This window comes from Argopecten irradians, chromosome 13, assembly GCF_041381155.1.
Source record: "Argopecten irradians isolate NY chromosome 13, Ai_NY, whole genome shotgun sequence".
NCBI lineage: Eukaryota > Metazoa > Mollusca > Bivalvia > Pectinida > Pectinidae > Argopecten > Argopecten irradians.
In genome coordinates this window covers 26,442,152-26,463,742 of record NC_091146.1, presented here as the reverse complement: position 1 = coordinate 26,463,742, position 21,591 = coordinate 26,442,152, and the positions used below count along the sequence as shown (strand labels likewise).

General features: G+C 31.2%; 1 protein-coding gene across 1 annotated transcript in view; it reads right to left on the bottom strand.

Moving 5' to 3' along the window:
• Nucleotides 1-12,309, bottom strand: part of LOC138306353 (uncharacterized) — a 155,902-nt gene extending 143,593 nt beyond the window's left edge. The window contains exon 1 of the mRNA XM_069246785.1: nucleotides 12,237-12,309. Within this exon, the coding sequence (XP_069102886.1) occupies nucleotides 12,237-12,296 (60 nt within the window). The 5' untranslated portion in view covers nucleotides 12,297-12,309. The remainder of the gene's footprint in view (nucleotides 1-12,236) is intronic.
• Nucleotides 12,310-21,591: the final 9,282 nt, after the last annotated feature.

Sequence of the window (21,591 nt, the reverse complement as noted above, 5' to 3'; positions counted from 1 at the left end):
AAAATTGTGTATTTAACCACTTTTACATGCACTCATGATAATTTGCATGTAAATATCTTATATTGATAGGGAAAAAAAAACCATCTCTATTCATCATTTATTATCTGTGTGTTCTAAGTCCGATCCTATATTGCTTCATAACCAAAAAGACAGGTTTATATGGTAGGAACCCCCACTTTCCCCCAAATATACATGCATGCATTTACAAACAAAATGCAGCGTGCATATTCGTGTGTATATGTGTGATATACTTTGCCATTATTGTAGACACCATGTAATACACATACTTGTGTATTATGTCTTTATATGTACCATATTATAGATACATTGCATGCAGTGTCTACAAACATGTATCTTTACCACATTGTCTACATACACTGCAGTGTCTATACATGTATATGTTTTATGCATTGACCTTATTGTAGATACACTGCAGTGTCTACATACATACATACATGTATATGTATTGACCATACAGCAGTATCTACATGCAAATGTATATTGTATGTTTTATTTCTTATTTAGATCGCAATCTCGATTCAGAGGAAATAAAGAATGTTTGTCTGTCTGTCTGTCTGTCTGTCTGTCTGTCTGTCTGTCTCATCTATGTGTTATGTCTTGACAATATTGTAGATATGTGTACAATGCAGTGTCTATACATGTATATTTTATGTCTTGACCATATTGCAGTATCAACATTACAACATATACATGTCCATTGTAATTTATAGGACAGGAGCCCCCATCCACTAAATCCCCATACACATGTATACAAATGTACATACATGTACTGTGATATGTCTTGTTTAGTTTGTAGACACTGCACCGTATATATATATGTCTTGTCCATTTCATAGATACCCTGCTGTATTTACAAACATATACATGTACATGTATGTTGTCTTGATCATATTGCAGATATATATATATATATTTATATATGGCGTCTACCACAGGCCTTAGACACCTCTTTTTACGGGCAAATACTGTATTACACATTATGAGGTGTCCGTATATCTATACATGTACATGTGTGTTGTGGCTTGTCAGAATTGTAGACACATACATATATATCTTGTATCTTTGGCCTTTGGTTGCATTATTTATGTATAGAATATCGATGTGCATGTATCTATATATTGTGTCTGGCATTGTTTTTAATTATTTTAAACACAGTAACTATTATATAGTGTATGGAGTAAATCAGAACGAACTCAAAAGTTCAGATACAGGATATGGTTTTATTTAAATAATGTCAGATTTGAAAAAAGGGTGATGAACTGGAGCTGAGTATATTTCAGGTTTCAATAACAGGAGTAAGTTGTGGTTATCTTCCAAAAGGTTGCTGTCACCCACATGCTGTCCATATACAATTAGTCATAAGCTTGATGTACCTGTTAGGTTTCCAATAGAAACAAACCAATGTAAAAAAACTATGCCAGAATCATAATAATTCATTTGCATGCAAAGTCCTTGGTTTAACAGAACATTCAAATGAACAGTGAATGGTACACTCTACGTTAAGCTAAGTCTAATAAATACATGTTGGTACACATGTTATAACTGCAGTGTAATTCAATACCTTTTAAAAAAAAATCTTGCTCATATTGAATACACTACAGCTTAGAAAGTTACACTTAAAAATAGATCTTAGACTAATAAAGATAAAACTTTTGGTATAAATTCCAAGGTGTGATAATGAATACAAGAAATGGTGAAAACACCTTTTTATATATATAAAAAAAACTATCCAAAATAAGTTTCCCTAACCCCAACCCCCCCCCCCCCCCCCCAAAAAAAAAAACACTCTTGACACAGGGACCTGGCACGGATTGTTTTTTACCCAACAGACTGAGTATACCTATTTATGATACTATACTTTATATTTGTATACTGTTGGTTAAAAATTTTGTGCCAGGTCCCTGTGATCCATTACTGATTAATTGAACTTAAGAAATATGTTTGCTCTTACCTTTGCAGTAATACAATCTAGCAGATTTCTGAAAGTTTCACTAATCTTCCATTAAAACTTCTGGTTGGCAGTATAATTCAATAATTGATCATTACAGGTAAGAAAAAAAATCCTGAAAAGAAGATGAAATATTCATGTCAGATTTGATTTTTTTTTTACATTACTCTCATTTCAAAAGGCTTGGACATATTAGAGACTGAAAAACATAATACAGTATGAATAATCATATTCAGCTATTACAGATGCATTGGTGTTTTTAATCTGGTCAGGTATTCCATCCATATATATAAAGTTCAGGTGCAGAATCTCTTAAAATGTTTAAAATTAAAAATAAATCACCATTCTAGTTTCCATCTGCATAGCAAGATTATTCTGGTTCCAATGACTCTAGATCTATTGCCCAGACTAAGTGAAGTGTGCCCAAATCAAACATAGAATTGTTCTATATATGTGGGTGTTAGAGTTAGAAGAAACTCTCTGATTATATCTTAGCATCAGGGGTGCAGTTCACATGAATTTAATTAAATTATTACCGTTATACTTCTTACACATAAATTTAACATAATTGGTGTAATAAACGAATGTTTTTTATCTTGTATTCATTGAAATCCTCTGGATTATCTAATTTCTGGTACTTCATAAAGTAAAATAATGAAGAGGACAGATCATAGAAGTGACATGTATGTGTAAAACCTTGAACTGGAGCAGATTGCCTCAAACTTCAAAGTTTTGTAATACCGCCATACGATAAAGTATACATGGTCCAATGAGACCACAGTTACTTAAACAGTCCTATACCAGTCGAGTATAGTGACAGTAGAAATATATAGATTGAAACCTATAATACAAAATGGTGTACTAATGCCCACTTACAAGCAACTGTAATATCAGATACTAGCATAAATAATAAATTAATTGTACTATTCCATTTAAAGAAACAAATCTGAGACATGACCATTGAAAAACTGTTCAATGTATTGCTTGAAATTTGAGGAGTGGAACATACGACATATCAAAACAAATGCATGATTAACACCAGTTAAAGACAACTTGAATGGAGTCAGTAACACTAAGACAATGTACATCCAACATGAAGGGGATGGAAAAGAGAGATGTAGACCACAACTTATGTACCAGCTGGCTGTAAAATTGAGTAGCAAAAAAAGATCTAACAATAAATCTGTAAGAATTTACATTTTGTAAATTGATGACAGAGCCTTTTCATTCAAGAAATATGTACTCACACAAGCCCTTGTCAAACAGCTGGTGTATGTTTTTCCTAATAGGAGCCCAAAGGACAAAATAGTGAGTGTGAGTGTTGGGGTATGGGGTGCGTGGGTAACCTAAATTTAAAATATGAAACGATGCTTAAACGTATTATAAAACAATGAAAGATATAACAGAGCAGTTCATTGACTTATGAATTTTGCCTTATAAATACAACACTGATAATGCATTTTTGATCTATTTTTTGTAGACTAGAGAATTATATCAAAATTTACTTACTCAACCAAAAATGTGCCTTGGAATCCATGGTTGCAGGTTACAGTATCAAACAATCGCTATACTATGTAAGTCATAACAACACGAACTGTTAAGGTATGCTTATGAATCATCAATAACGTCGATTATCGACTTCCAAAACAGTTTTGTATGTATAGAATCTCATAATATCAGAAGGTTTGGTCATTAGTATGTTTTGGGGGATGACAGAAATTAGTTAAAAATGATCCACCAGATACATCTGCAACATGGCACCGTGTTGTATATAAATCGGAAAGTGGCTTTCTCCCCGGTCAAGGGACATTACCCTACTCAGACTAAAAATAGATATCGACTGTCGTAATACAATTAATCAATCATATAAATCTTAGTTCTTCCGAGTGTGTACAAACAATGATTTTAAAATTTCATTATTTCTAAATGGATAAATTTTAAATATTTCTTGTGTAATATTTTATCGTTATATATTATGATCGTTTGAGAATAAAAAATCAACGTCAGAAACGATGCCCATCTTCCTCGCACGAGGTAGCATTGTTTATGATACCGGAATATGACGCCTAAAACATAATTAGAAAATTGTACCGGACCCGCGATTTCCGTCGAAACTACTAGCAGATTTGTTAGAGGCAATAGTAAAACATTATTTCGTGCATGCAATGAATTACGAATTTGTGTATTTGACCAGTGGTTTTTCGGCTTTCTTGGTATGTATGGTAAATAGATATTTTGCTTATTTTGTATTAGGATTTCGTCGAAGTTTACCAAGTAAATAATGGTCAATGATAAACATGATAGTATCTTACAATACAAATTCTATTTTTGTTCTATTTTAGTTTTTTATGCAAATTAAACCTTGTATTCGGATATAATACTGTGACAATAACAATTAATTGACATGCCGCGGTGACCGGGTGGTTAGGATGTCTCGACAAATTACCACAAGCCCTCCACCATTGGATTGGGAGTTCGAATCCATGTAAGTTGCCAGGTACTGACCCCTGGTCGGTAGTTTTTCTCCGAATAATCCGGCATTCCGCCACCATCAAACCTGGCACGCCCTTACATGACATTGGTTGTTAAACTAATAAAACCCAAACCCAATTAACTATTACATGAATGATGAATTATATATTATTTTGGTAAATCTTGCGACAGTATTCAGCTGGTATAAATTTTAGTCTGATATAGCGACCGTTAACAAATAGCCTACGTTACTCCATTATTCAGAATTATTGATCATGTAGCAGAAACGTGGAACAAAATTATTCATATAACTAGGCAATTGACGCTTGACCGCACTCATACATTGACTATTTCTTTTAATAAACCTTTTAGTTAGACCTTGCTAACATTAATAAGTCGAGATCGTCAAGTAATGATCAACCAACTATTTGTGAGGTGATACATTAATGTGATGGCTAATATTATGAGAATAAAGATTGTTATGCAAGAAACTTATTACATATTTTTATATTAATTATAAAGTATCAGCCATAAGGTTAGGTGAATAAAACGATAATCAAATCATATGTCCGTCTTGTAAAAACATTTTCCATCATGGCCATTTAATGTATTTATGGCTGTACCCAATAATTTGATAGACAGATAATAAAGTTTGAGGAAGCACATTCAGTAATGTCTAAAGTTCTGAGTACTGGAAAATATGAACTCAATAATATGTTCATGTTGATATGCGTCATACAAAACTTACTTCCTGATGTTAAGGTGAGACATTTGAACTGTTGCATTAGGGTATCGCTTGTCTATTTATCTGTCGTTGGTCAAATCATTTTACTGCTGCATAAAAACAGATTATAAACTAAATAATAGTATGTGTGGATATTCTTAAAATAGCCATCGAATGTTCAATGTGTGTAATACGATGTCTAAACTTTCACTTCCGTCAGACAAATGGCCAGGCAACATATGCACACTAATAATATTTATGACATCTAAAATATTAAGAGTGTTGTGTAGTTATTTCGATCACAACCCATACACTGTTTGCACATTTGCATATTTACACTGCTTAGTTATTTGTCTGGAAAGGTGACAATGTACTCATGTTACAAGTCATCTAGACGTCACATGTAGAAAATTCAATGGTTGTGTTACATAAGAAATGTTTTCAAACTTCAACAAATTTAGGATAAATTGAACAAGTTTAAAAATGAATCGTAACACCTCCGGATCCCCTCCGTGTTCCAGTATTACTTTAACGACATCCATATTTGCGTGTAATACGTACATCAAAGCCAGTAATTATACCAGTGTTATATCGTTAAATATAATAAACATTAATTCAATATAAATTATTGCCACGTCCTTATATCTGTATCATCAGCATAAATTAAATATGAAAAAGCCCTTAACATTATCAAGATTATGTAAATATTTATATTGTAAGTATTTTTTGTTTTGAGAATTTTTTTTTGAGAATTACATCACCACAATGTTATTTCCATAATGTTAGCCACCGTATTAATGCATCACGCAGACAATTAGTTACTCATTGCTTCATGATCCCGACGAAGTAACGTTCGCAAGGCCTAACTCTTAAGATTTTGACTGAATTGAAAAACGTGGTAATAGTACCATCGATGGATCTCGGAATACGTATGGATGTGAATATCTAAACCACTACCAAGACGAATGCCTGATTGCCACAATTTAGTGTAGTTTCTTTCCTGCTAAGATATCAGGGTAATGCTATACTCGAAACGAATAAATACGTGTATGTATGTATAAAAATGTAAGACATATGAAACCAAACTTATTATGTGGCACCAGGAATTGAACCCTTTTATTGGATAAATCATTCCATTAGTTATTGCCTTTTGTATTACCTACATGTTTATGGCTTTTAGGATGTATGTGATACATACTAAAAGTTTTGAAAATACCCTAAAATAGACATTTTCATGCATAAAAGATACATTCACATACTTATATACCTTTTTTGCACGTGTCGGGCAAATTACTTTATGTTCAAACTAAAGCCTGTGAATGTTAAGAGTTCTAAAATAAATTTTTCAATTTTAAATAAAAAACGACTGAAGGTTTTTTCGTATCAGAGTATGAGGGAAGACTTGAGAATCGTTCTTATAGTAACATCGGTGGATCTCAGAATACGACAAAAATGTAATATATTAAAAACACTATCAAGACAAAAGGGTGATTATAACCATTTAGTGCAGTCGATTTTCTGCTTGTTGATCAGGATAATGTTGATTTCTATTAGCGTGTGATACTGGGAAGTATAATGATTGTTTGTACTGAGAAAGTAAACGACACGAATAAAGAATTGTATAGAACACATAAAATATAGAACAAAATAATAATATACAATGACCGCAAAAAGTTTACACGATGTGCAGTGCGTGAACGATGTTTTTTTTTGGAGTTTAATATAAAAAAAAACAACGAAGAATAACTTTATTTTAATGACATTGCCTTATTAATTCTAATGATGTAAACTAATGCCAAATTCGTCACATTAATAGTTCTAAAACTCTATCGACGAAGTTCCATTTTTGATATATAGTAATTGGTTTCTTCTTTGATTAAGTGTGTATCCCATACGTTTCTACATTTCTATGATAAAAATATGTCATAATCTCTAATTGGAGGTTTTGTATTAGTTTACACGTGTATACATAATATTTTATCATTTGGAATAAAAAAATGATCATATATATATCTTCATATTCATTATTCAAAATGCCAAGAAACATAATAATTGACACTTCTAAGTGATATTTTGTTCTAAAAAGGTATAAAAAAATGACAAAAATAATTGTACATGACAACATTCCCAAACCATACGCAGATCACAACAAAACCGATGATACCCAGGTATATAATATGAGAGTGTGGGGAGGGGTATATCATCCGCTTGAGTGACATCAATGTTACCTGGACGGAAGTGAGTGCTGATGATGTACCGGTTTTGTACTGCTTATGTCATGGTGGAATATCACTGACAAATCATTCCATGACCACGTGTATACCTGCCCTCTTGTAATTAATCAGAGTATATCAATTATGATCAGATACGAAATATCTCTGTTGATCAATTTAAGACGCTGTTTGTTTGCTTATATTGATTAAGGATAGTTATGCAGCAACATATTCTGTAACTCATGTGAACTTAAGTATTAGTTATACATTTTCAATTAAGAAAGAAAAGATATAACGCTTAATTCAAATATGTTTCCTTGGACCAAGGCATGGCCTATCAACAAATCAGTTAAGATCTAAATTGTTTATATTTTGTTAGAATCAGGAAAGAAATGTATACACCTTACGAGTTATGCATACAATTAAATTAGTGAGTTTTCCTCATTTATTAAATAATCACTATCTAGAATACAAAACTGATAAATATATACTATATATAATATTAATTTAAGAAATGTCTTCTAAAATGGTAAATTGTAAATTGATGAAGTGTATGATATCAAAAGACCAAAGCGATATTTATTAATTTAGATAAATTCACAAATGAAGTGAAATGGATCAAGCAATTTAGCTGATTTTTAATGAGGACTTGAAATGTTGTGAAAGGTTTAATGACGATTCTTCAGTCTGGTGAGGGTATTTTGAATGATGGCATACAAGTTTATAGTGTGATGACTAATGATGGCATAAATTTGTATTGTGATGACTGATGAGATCATATTTTATAGATTTACAGTTTTAGGATTGATGAGGTCATTATCTTATAAAATTACACACAGAGGATTGAGGAGGGTATACATTAACAGTGTTTGGATTGATAAGATAAGGACAATATACATATTTTTTTAAGTTTTACAGTTTTAGGACTGATAAGGGCATTATCTTATAAATTTACTGTGTGAGGACTAATCACGGCTTTATCTTCTAAATTTACAGTAAGAGGACTGAAGAGGACATTATCTTATAGAATTACAGTTTAAGGACTGATGAGGGCTTTACCTTATAAATTTAAAATAAGTGGACTGATGAGGACATCATCTTATAAATTTACAATGTGATGACTGATGAAGACATCATCTTATAATACAGTTTGAGGACTGATGAGGTCATAAATCTACAGTTTGAGGACTGATAAGGGCATTATCTTATAAATTTACAGAAAGAGAACTGATGAGGATATTATCTTATATAATTACAGTTTAAAGCCTGATGAGGGCATTATCTTATAAATTTATAGTAAGAGGACTGAATTGGACATTATCTTATAGATTTACAGTTTTAGGACTGATGATGTCATTATCTTATAAATATACAGAAAGAAGACTGATGAGGACATTATCTTATAGATTTACATGTTTAGGTCTGATGAGGGCATTATCTTATCAATTTACAATAATAGGACTGAATTGGACATTATCTTATAGATTTACAGTTTTAGGACTGATGCTGGCATTATCTTTTACATTCACAGTAAGAGGACTGATGAAGGCATAAATTTACAGTGTGAGGACTGATGAGAACATTATCTTTTAAGTTTGCAGTGAGGAGTGGTGAGGGCAACGTATATTCGATGTTCTGTGACTTTGTAAGTGAGCATACTGTTATAGTTTTGGAACGTTAGGGGATAAAGTATTTTCTCTATTTTCAAATAAATGTTCTCATTTGTTTTCACTGTTTTGTATTAGTATATCACAGAGTTATCCCCATTGCGGGAAGGTATCAGTTATGATATCATTATTTTGTGAGCAAAAATAATAGAATTGATCTAAAACTTACAAACACATGATATCACAATCAATACCAATCCAAAAGGGCAGATAAATATGTATATCTCTTTATAATACAATGATCAATTTATTGAAATAATTATTTTTACCCTGTCTTGTGTCTCTGTCATATTGGATATTATATGAATACAAGTATGAAAATCAGAAAAAAGAAACATATATTAATTACATGTATTTCATCATAGGCATGGTCACTTTACTATACTAATATCATCTGGTAATAGTAAGAAGCCATGTTTTTAATTTATTCAAGCGGATTAAAAAATGACAAAATAATTCCCATTGATGCTGTTTTGTCTCTATGTCTGTTTTTTTCCTCAAAGCCATTTACATATATATACATATATATTATATGTACGGTTTGATGAAAGGAATCAACTGTATTTTGGTGTCAAGAAATGTCGCAGTTCACATACTATAGTGAAAATATAATTATTTCTATTTGATAGAGGAGGCAGTAAAAATATAATAAGTTGTTGCTAAGGAAAAATAGTGTTGCTAGGGACATTTTAAACGGCAAATGGTCCTAAAATCTCACTTTTTATATACTTAATTTATCTTAAGCAAATTCAATAAACTTCCAGTAGTGATATTTATTTTTTTAATGAAACAAATACAACATTAAAATAATAACAAAGAGAAATGACCCTATTTTTTATTTTTCTAGTAAAAATGTGTAAAAATGACATAATTTCAGTCATCCAATAAGAAAACGGATTATTTTTTCTACTAAATTTTATTTTTTCTTTCGTTACATGAACATCCGTATTTACTGTTACCATAGCAATCATCATATAATTTTAATTAATTTAATATCCTTCTTTTTCAACATTTTCCATTTATTTGATCTTATTGCCATGACAACCAATTTTCCATGTCATTCAGTAAAAATGGTCTTCCAAATAACTAAATTATCCATGAAATTTGTTTTTTAACCAAAGGGGGTTATTTTAAAGTATATATTTTGAATTTCTATTTTTTTTCACTTTCCACCTAAAGCTTGATGCTTATTGACACGGCCTCTTAAAGATTGTATACAATTTGCTCCCTATGACCTTGAATGATAATCAAGGTCATCCATTTGAACAAGCTCAGCCATTCATCCAAGCGATCTACATGTGGGACAGTTGCCAGGTACTGGCCTCTGGTCGGTTGTTTTTTTACCTGATGCTCGGCCTTTGGCTTTCCACCGTCATTTCTTTATGACTGGCTATTAAAATGACGTTCAAATAATCAAAGCAAATGAAGTACCCGGAGAAAAAACAACTGACCTAGCTATCAATACACAATATTGATAGTGTCCGTTGAATTTACAGCAACTTAAAGAATTTCACTTCAAGATTATCGAAAACCCAAACTGGGTGATCGGGTGGTGTTGTGGTAACGCTACTTCCCTAGATACCCTAGCTGGCTTACATTCGATCCCTTGAAAACGATTTGTATAAGTTAATTACGCATTTTATTCTACATCACGTAAGCTTTTGATTAATCTTAGCAGCTTGACTAATACCACATAAGCATGTTTATGTAAATCAACATATATGCCTATATAATTAATATTTTGACAGCTTAATTGATTAGTCTTACTAGTTGGCGACATATGACGGAGTGTTGCAGGAGAAACGAAAATATCTATGTGCCTCAAATGCAGACTTAACTCTTGACAATACCCTTCAAATAACTCATTAAAAGATTTTATACAATTTGCTCCCTATGACCTCGAATGATAGTCAAGGTCATTCATTTGAAAAAACTCAGCATCATTTCTTTATGACCCTGACTATAAATAGGACGTTCAAATAATCAAACCAAATGAAGAACCCGGAGAAAAAAAAACTGACCTAGCTACCAATACACAAAATTGATAGTGTTCGTTGAATTTAAAGCAACTACAAGATATTCACTCCAAGATTATCGAAAACCCAAATTGAGTGATCATGTGGTGTAGTGGTAACGTTACTTCCCTAAATACCCTAGCTGGCCGAACATGGGTTTTCTTTGGATACTCCCACTATGTGACTCCTCACGCTCTTATAACAACCGATCCATTGAAAACGATTTGCATAAGATATATAAGTTGTTTCGCAAATTAAATGTAAAAAAATCAGTTTATATTTTTAAAATCCAAATTATGTATATGCTAGAAGATGACTTGACGAAGAAAATGACATATCCGGTTATTTTTGTATCTATATAGTCAACGTGTAATCGAGTAATGTCAATTTCATGAAAAGTTAAATTTTGATTGATTTGTCTCTCTAACAAGAAAGAAGGGAAGGTAATTAAAAAAACAGAGAAAAATACTCCTAAATGTACTTATAAAGTGAATATGTAAACAATTTAGTATATCAAAACATTTTAAATTAAAAAATGAAACCGTATGTAAAGGCTACATTCTATATGTTTAGTGTTATTACCAAAATTACATTGATGTTTGATATTTCATTTTATATTCTTATTTTTTTTTACTATGCGATTATTCGACACACTTGTGTTTCACTTCGGATTGCGGACTGAAGATCCAGTTAGCATGTGTATTCGATTCGTGACCAAAGTGTAAGTATATATCTGTTTTGGTGAGACATTTGAACTATCATATTGATGAGTTGTTTGGCTATCTTTCTTTGTTGATATACCTTGTTTCTGTGTTTCAGAAATAAACTGGATATTGGTATGTGTTGCTATGTGTCAAGTAACCAATGTTCATATGTTAGGTTCCGATCATCTCATACGTTATGTACACTGTCATATGCATAAAAAATGACCAGTCAGCACACATACACTATGATATGAAAGTGAATACTACTAGTAATAGTGCTGTGTAATCATTTCGAAGAAAAACTGTACAATGTTAGGTCCATTATGTTATTATAATGCGTGGTCATGATGGATATGACATACTACCAGAATACACGTGTTACAAGTCATCGATTTATTGATACATAAACCTCATCACCCAACCAGAAGTAATTGTTTAGTAATAAAATGCACAGGTTTATAATATAACTTACCTCATTTGGATCTGCTCCGTGTTGCAGTAACAATTTAACATTATCTACTTGATTCTTCATTACCGCGGTTTTCAAGGCCTGAAATTAAAATAATATTATATGGTTAAGTGGTATGTTATTGTCACTAATTTATTTTTATTTTATCTAATTCCCCAAATGTATTATAGCCATACTTTATTAAATGATCAGAAACAAAATCGTAAAAGTGTTGCATAATTATACATGTCCTACCACATCATATAACATGTGAGCTCTTGATATTATTAAGACTATATATTTTAAAGCATTGATGTAACTATTTCTTTTTAACTACATCCGAATATGAAAGAAAAAAATATACGTGGCGGATTCTCACATCAGTTTGCAAACAAAATTTAGTTTATATTACGATTATATTATATTATATCCTGTATGAAAAAGAATAGTAACAGCAATGCTGATACTTAGTATTTTCAGAGTACTTGATAAAAAAGAATAAGCTTAACGTATGATTCCATTGATTTCCAAAGGATTATTTATTTTCAATTCAATAAGCAACACAGACGTCTTTATTGTACCGACATCAAAACGTCGGGTTTTCTTGCCATTTTTTTACTTGTTTTCTTCATAGAATGAAGAAAAAAATCTGCCAATCAAAAAGTCGGTCCTACAATCTAGTATGAAAACACATATAAACATTAATTTTATTGAAATTAATACATGTAATATGTTTATTTTCGAGAAATGCATATTAAGCTTTGTATTTATATTAGCCACCACCTCATGACGAAATAGAATTCGCAATGTGTAATCATAAGCTTGTGATCAATTTTAATGGAAATTGTCAATTAAGTGTCAGTTATTAATTAGCATTTTCACCATTTATAAAATGACGTCATCGTTAACATTATGGATTTATATGCGTTAGCAATTCAAGTTTCAGGAAGTTATGACTGCAAGTGATCACAGTGATATCTTAATTGGAGCATATCGTAGAATACATTAGATGTTAAACATAATCAATGTTGTACTAGGTCTAGTAGAAACTTACACCTATAAGTCATATCGACTTATATAGGTTTAAAAAACAATGGTACGACAATATTTAAAGCTGTTAAAATTACATGTATGCTGCAAAGAAGAACAACACAATTTTAAAAACGAATGGTGACAAGGTTGTTTACATGGTGATTTTCAATTGACATGATACAAAATTTATCACAGTCGAGATCCTGGTAATATATTAAGGTTATGCTGATCTTAATTGGACATGATACTTGAAAGTACAAATGTACCACGATTGTGTGCACAAACTATACTCTAGACCAATTTATAATTTTAATTATTAAATTTTAAAATTGATATTTTAATAGAACCCGTAAATAGAAGGGAACGATTATAATAATCACATATAATATTTTAGAAATCCTTCAGTTTTTATATATTGCCGTGTCGGATTTAAGTCGTTTAACATTATTTTTCCTTCATTTTATATTGATATCGAAATGTACATCTATATTTGAGTTTGTTTCGTTGACAAATCGATATTATATACCTTAAAGTAGTTAAATCATATTTTTTTTATGATACTGTTCCAATGAAACGATCAACGACAACTCATTGTACGAGTTATCAAGATGATTTATCACCCTTCTCTTATTCACTTATTCACGTATTCACTCTTAGTTATATCTTTCAATATGTATGTAATAAATGTAAATGGTTTCAAAATATCTATAAGAGAGAATCCACAAAACAATTATACGACTTGTTCACATGAGATTGTGGAGAGGGGTATATCATCCGCTTGAGTGACATCAATGTTACCTGGACGGAAGTGAGTGCTGATGATGTACCGGTTTTGTACTGCTTATATCATGGTGGATTTTTTATCAAGTATGAAATATGAAATATCGCTGACAAATCATTCCATGACCACGTGTATACCAGCCCTCTTGTAACTAATCAGAGTATATCACCTATGATCTGATACGAAATATCTCTGTTGATCAATTTAAGACGCTGTTTGTTAGCTTTTATTGATTAAGGATAGTAATGCTGCAATATATTATGTAATTCATGTGAACTTAAGTATTAGTTATACATTATCAATTAAGAAAGAAAAGATACAACGCTTAATTCAAATATGTTTCCTTAGAAGGTGTTCGTATCCAATGTCCACACTCAAGTCGACAAAAATACATTCTGGACCAAGGCATGGCCTATCAACAAATCAGTTAAAATCTGAATTGTTTATATTTTGTTAGAATCAGGAAAGAAATGTATACACCTTACGAGTTATGCATACAATTTAATTAGTGAGTTTCCTCTTTTTATTAAATAATCTCTATCTAGAATATAAAATTAATAAATATACACTATGTATACTATTTATTTAAGAAATGTATTCTAAAATGGTAAATTGTAAATTGGTGAAGTGTGTTGATATCAAAAGACCAAAGCGATATTTATTCATTCAGATAAATTAATCAGCTTAAAGTAACTGTGTGTAAGATGTAATTTAAGCTTTGGAACGGATGCTTTCACAAATGAAGTGAAATGGATAAAGCATTTTAGCTGATTTTACAACTTGAAATGCTGTGAAAGGTTTAATGACGATATTTCAGTCTGTGAGGGTATTTTGAATCGTGGCATACAAGTTTACAGTGTGATTACTAATGAGGGCATAAGTTTGTAGTGTGATGACTGATGAGATAATATTTTATAGATTTATAGTTTTAAGATTGATGAGGACATTATCTTATAAAATAACAGTAAGTGGATTGATGAGGTCATAAGTTTATAGTGTGATGACTGATGAGGGCATACATTTACAGTGTGAGTACTGATGAGGACAATATACATAATCTTATAAGTTTTACAGTTTAAGGACTGATAAGGGCATTATATCATAAACTTACATTTAGATGGCTAATGAGGACATTGTCTTATAAATTTACAGTGTGAGGACTAATGAGGGCATTATCTTCTAAATTTACAGTAAGAGGACTGGAGAGGACATTATCTTATATATTAACAGTTTGAGGACTGATGAGGTCATGTATTTACAGTGTGAGGACTGATGAGGACATTATCTTATAAATATACAGAAAGAGGACTGGTGAGGACATTATCTTATAAATATACAGTTTGAGGACTGATGCTGTCATACATTTACAGTGTGAGGACTGATGAGGACATTATCTTATAAATATACAGAAAAGAGGACTGGTGAGGACATTATCTTATATATTTACATTTTTAGGTCTGATGAGGGCATTCTCTTATAAATTTACAGTAAGAGGACTGAATTGGACATTATCTTATACAGTTACAGTTTTATGACTGATGCTGGCATTATCTTATAAAAATACAGTAAGAGGACTGATGAAGACATAACTTCACAGTGTGAGGACTCATGAGGACATTATCTTTTAGGTTTGCAGTGAGGAGTGGTGAGCGCAACGGATAATCGATGTTCTGTGACTTTGTGAGCGAGCATACTGTTATAGTTTGGAATGTTAGGGGATAAAGTATTTTCTCTATTTTCAAATGAATGTTCTTAATTGTTTTCACTGTTTTGTCTCAGTATATCAGAGTTATCCCCATTGCGGGAAGGTATCAGTTGTGATATCACTATTTTGTGAGCAAAATAACAGAATTGATCTAAAACTTACAAACACATGACATCACAATCAATACCAATTCAAAAGGACAGATACATATGTATAAACTCTTTATAATACAATGGTGAATTTACTGAAAGAATGATTATTACCCTGTCTTGTGTCTCTGTCATATCGGATATTATATGAATGCAAGTATGAAAATTAAAAAGGAAAAAATATTAAGAGATCGTGCCAATAAGCATAAAGCTTTAGGTGGAAAGTGAATAAATATAAATTCTAAAATATTTACTTAAGAGTATATTTGATGAAAATAAATCATCAATAAAAAATCCCAAATTATAGGATGGTTGCTATGGTAACAGTAAATAGCCACATCCCTGACTTCCCAAAATTGACGAAAAATGTGTACTTTTTGTTGAAAAATTATGGAAAATCCGTACATTTGCCATGCAATTTATATTACTGGGGATCATTAATGGATGTTTAAGTAATGAATGAAAAAATAAAATTGGGTAGAAAAATTAATCTGTTTTCTTATTGGATGACTGAAATTAGGTCATTTTTACACACTTTTACTAGAAAAATAGGGTCATTTCTGTTTTTTTTATTCTTTCAATGTTGTATTTGTTTCATTCAAAAAATAAATATCACTGCTGGAAGCTTATTGAGTATGCTTAAAATTAATAAATTATATATAAAAAGTGAAATTTTAGGACCATTTGTCATTGAGAATGTCCCTAGCAACATTATTTTTTCCTTAGCAACAGCTTATTATTACTTATATTTCTACTGCCTCCTCTTTCAAATAGAAATAATTATATTGTCACTATAATATGTGAACTTCTCTGTGACATTACTTGACACCAACAATACAGTTAATTTCTTTCACCAAACCATATAATATATACTGTATGTAAATGGATTTGAGGGAAAAGGCAGATATAGAGACAAAACTGCATCAATAGAAATTCTTTTTTCAACTTTTATTCAGCTTATATAAATAAAAAAGTCATCACACTATAAACATATGCCCTCATCAGTCATCACGCTGACAACTTGTGCCCTCATCAGTCATCAATCAATAAACTTATGCCCTCATCAATCATCACACTGTAAACTTATGCCCTAAGCAGTCATCACACTGTAATATTATGTTCTCATTATTACTGAGACATCAGTCATCAGAGTGTAAATGTATGCCCTCATCACACTATAGCTTTTGCTTCTCATCAGTCATAATTACTTGACTGTAAACATACACTTATTGCATCAGTCATCACACTATAAACTTGTAGGCCATCATTCAACATACCCTCACCAGACTGAAATATCTTTATTAAACATACTTTCACAACATTTGATGTCCTCATTAAAAAAATTCAACTAAAATGTTATGTCCATATGGCTTGATAACAGATCTCTGTAGACTCATTTTGTGAATGTATCCTTTCCAAACTGAAATTACAACCAACACACTTTACGCTAATAATTTATCTGAATTAATAAGAATCACTTATCACAGAATGTCTTTTATATTTCAAAAATCGGATAATGGAGAGAAGGGAAATACTGCACTGTATACGTTGGGTATAATCGTGCATTTGTTCCACAGACAGTGAAACTATCAGAATGGACTAGCGTGTTATACATGAGACACTGCTTTGATTGGTTTACCCTCTGGGCTCTGATCGTACCGCGTTCATTCTTCTATAAAATTGCTAAATTAAGAAAGAAATTCGATTTCAATGACAAATTTCCAGAAATTCTTCAAGATGTATGTCTTCCGTTACTTGGTGCATAGTGTGCATTACTTCGACATAGCTAAATCATTCCGGATATAACCATCATCGAATATATGGGTATTTATTTAAAATATCACACGGATGTGACCATTGAAGCTTGATTTGCTATCATAACTGTCTATATCTGGTTACCTCAAATAAAAGTAATGATAACAAGTGATTTGTTGCGTATGTTAAAGAATAAAAATACAAATATCTATCATATTACATGGGTAGCAATTATCAAAGACAGAACCATACAATTATTGCTCCGTATGTACAAACATGTAACACGGATCGTTTAGTCTGGAACTTATACATTTGCCGTTTTTTACATGTTGACTTGATACAATTGCAAGTCCACGTTTACAAAGTAAAAATGTTTTATATAAAGTCTATAAAAATAGTTAAAACAATGATGCAGATAATAACAGCCTTCATATATTCCTGTATTATAAACATATTATCTGCAAAACACTTTATATCAATCCTTGTCGAATTTAGGAAGAAAAGGAAATTACACTCTTAAATCAAACAAAATGAAACCAGGACCAAAGCATGACCTAACTACAAATCAAGCAACATGTTATTCCTTCATTTTTTACAATCTAATAAATTAAGTAGAATTATATAGAAAATGATTAATTTTACTTAAAACTTATAATATATACGTTTTCATAAAACGGAAAGTATTCATCTCAGGAGGTTTTGCTGTGTGAAATGATTTTTCTTTATTTATTAACAAAAATCATTTACCGCGTTTCGCACTATCAGTTACTAAATTTAATGATACATTTTATTCTACATTTTTGAAGCAATGACTTCATATTTTAGCAGCTAAATTACTACCACATAATCGTATATTCCATGCCTCTATTTGTGTCATATTATGTCAATTAACAACCGTCAAATTGTACCTTTATGTTTTTATACGCCAACATAATCAATATTTGACTGCTTAATTATTTGTATAATAATAATTTTTATATTTCATTCTAATTAATCTTGTCTTACATTATCTTACATCATGCTTCGCTGTTGATACTACCGCATTAGTGTATTCATATATAGCGGTTTATTTTATTTTGCCAAAATATGTACGTGCTTTCAACCACACACGACTTTGTCTATTCTAGATTGGCATTCGGTTATTGCGGTTTCCAAATTGCCGTACATGTGCAAAAATGACGTGTCTGTGTTGACATCGGAACAACAAAAAAGTATTGTTTTAATATCAACTTCACAACTTGAGCGTGTAATGTAGCATCCTAGCACTTAGTTGAACGCAAGTTACAGCACTGACCAACGAGTGTCGCTTTACATAACCTTTTAGAGAATGAAACTCATCGAGAAGGTACTGTCAACGCACGTGGATTAATGTTGCATTTCAGTAAATTGCTTATTAGCATATCCATGTAAGTTATACGTTGTTGTACATTTTATACAATATTCAATGTTTTAATGCATTCCGATGACGTCACATTGTTTACGGATTCTGCGATGTGTCTGCACTGCAGACGTTTATTTGTTTATTTCGCAGTTTTTTTTCTTACATTTTGTATGTTTTAATTGATGACATATCATAAGCATACACTTATAATCCGCCAATTTAAAACAATTATCGAAAACCAGCATGTTTCGATGATAGGCTATTCTGTTAGTGCATTATGTCATAGCCGTCGGGATCGGGCGTCATATTAACAATAGGTAGGATAGTTGAACCAGTCTTCAAACTACTGATATATTGATTTAGCTTGTCGACACCACTTTTCATCATGTCAAAATTATTTTCAAACTTTTTTTTCGGTCAAATTTTGTATTTCGTCAGCTCCACTACATATATTCATCAAATGTCTGCTCGTTTTTTTCGAGCAATACCATTGAAGAATTTCGCTATCGTGACAAGAACACGTGGTCTATAAATCGCCCTTAAACAAAACCAATATCCATGAAAACATATGTGAGAGTAAAGGTAATTGTATGTAAATAATGAAGAGCAATGACTTAAAAACGATATAAAGCCAGTATATTAATTATCCGAAATAAAAGGCCAAAATCAATTCAAAATTAAATTGAAAAAATAATTTATATGGAATATATTTTCAGCTTTGTATGTATACGGCGGGTTATTTAAAAAAATAAAGAGAGCTGTGCATTTCCTGCAAAATGCAAATCCATGTTTAAAATGATAAAATCGTAGTCAATTAGATTATTCCACAAGTAGCTGCTTAATGCATGTTCCAAAAGAATCTAATAAATACACACACTACACAAAGTTTGTACAGCACATTTCTATAGTAAGTTATAGAACATGCTGAACACTTACGTTATATTCATCTGCGTGAAAATACGATAACGGGTTGATCCGTGGATATTAACAGATCAAGTGTTCATGCTGTCGTCTGAGAGAGTCACGTGACCACGTAAAGACAGTAGCACCGACGACAGAAATCTAACTTGGAATCCTAAGATATTCAACAATGGTATAAAAAATCGGGCAAAATTGTTAATGAGATCATATGATCTAGTGCTTTATCCGTTAATTCGATAACATGAATTTGATCCCTGGCACGGACTTAGAAATGTAAGGGGTCATTTGGCCGAGCACGTTGGTTTTCTTTGGATACTCCCACTATATGACTCCTCAAGTTCTTATAACATCCTGTTATTTTTGTATCTATATAGTCACCGAGTAATCGAGTAATGCCAATTTTCTTGAAAGGTAAATTTTTATATGATTTTTCTCTCTAACAAGAAAGAAGGGGAGGTAATTAAAAAAGAGAGAAAATCCTATTAAATGTACAAATAAAGTGGATATGCATACACTCTAGTATATCAAAACATTTTATTTTGAAAAAAGTTAACCATATGTTAAAATTATATTCTACCTGCTAAGTGTCATTACCAAATTACATTGATAAATCAACAACAACAACAACAAATCAAGCAAAATATAATAATTTCTTCATTTTTATAATCTAATTAATTTAAGTAGAAATAGCAAATAGTACTTCAAACATATAAAATAGATACATGTTTTTCTTCAAATGGAATATACACATGTTATGAAGTACTGCTATTTTAAATGTTTTTTTCCCGTATTAATTAAAAATTACTATTTTCATATTCAAATTATTATTCATCAAATAACATATGGTTATGTCAGATTACAAGGTATCGGTTATAAATCCATGATATGAAAAGTTAGTATGTTCTATATAAGTGTATGCAATATAAAATCAGTGTACTTAAATATCTTTCTGACAATATCTCATAATTCCATTGTAGGATAATATGATGATATTTGTAATGATCTTTAGTCCTTTATCGTGTCATTAGTTACTCAATTTATTGATGTATTGTATTCTACATTTCAGTACGTATTGTCTTGATTTTAGCAGCTAAAATAATGCAACACAATCATATATATATTTCATTTTTCATTAAATGTCCTCTGATGTAAATCAACTGACGACAATTAGTTCCCTTATATATTATAAAACCAACAGATTCATTATTTTTGACTGCTTAATTTATCTGTCTTACTTCGTTAATCATAATGTTTAGATACCATTCTTTTTTTGTATTTCTTAACACTATGCTCGCTGTTAATACTACCATATAAGTGTTTTATATGTAACTATTATGTATTTTATGCCCAATGTGTAATTGCTTCCGACCAAACGCGTATTTGTCTATCATAGGTTTGCATTCGGTTATTGCGTTTACTTAATTGCAGTACATGTGAAGTATTATCAGGGCAACAAAACATTCTTGTTCTTAATAACAACTGCACAAACTGGGTGTGTAATGTAGCATACTAGCACTTACTAGCACTAGCTGAAAGCAAGTTACAGCACTGACAAACGGGTGTCGCTTTACGAAACCTTTTAGAAAATGAACAAATTCAGTACTGTCAAAGACGCTTGTCGTTTTGCTTTAAAATAACATGGTTTCGCTTTGACA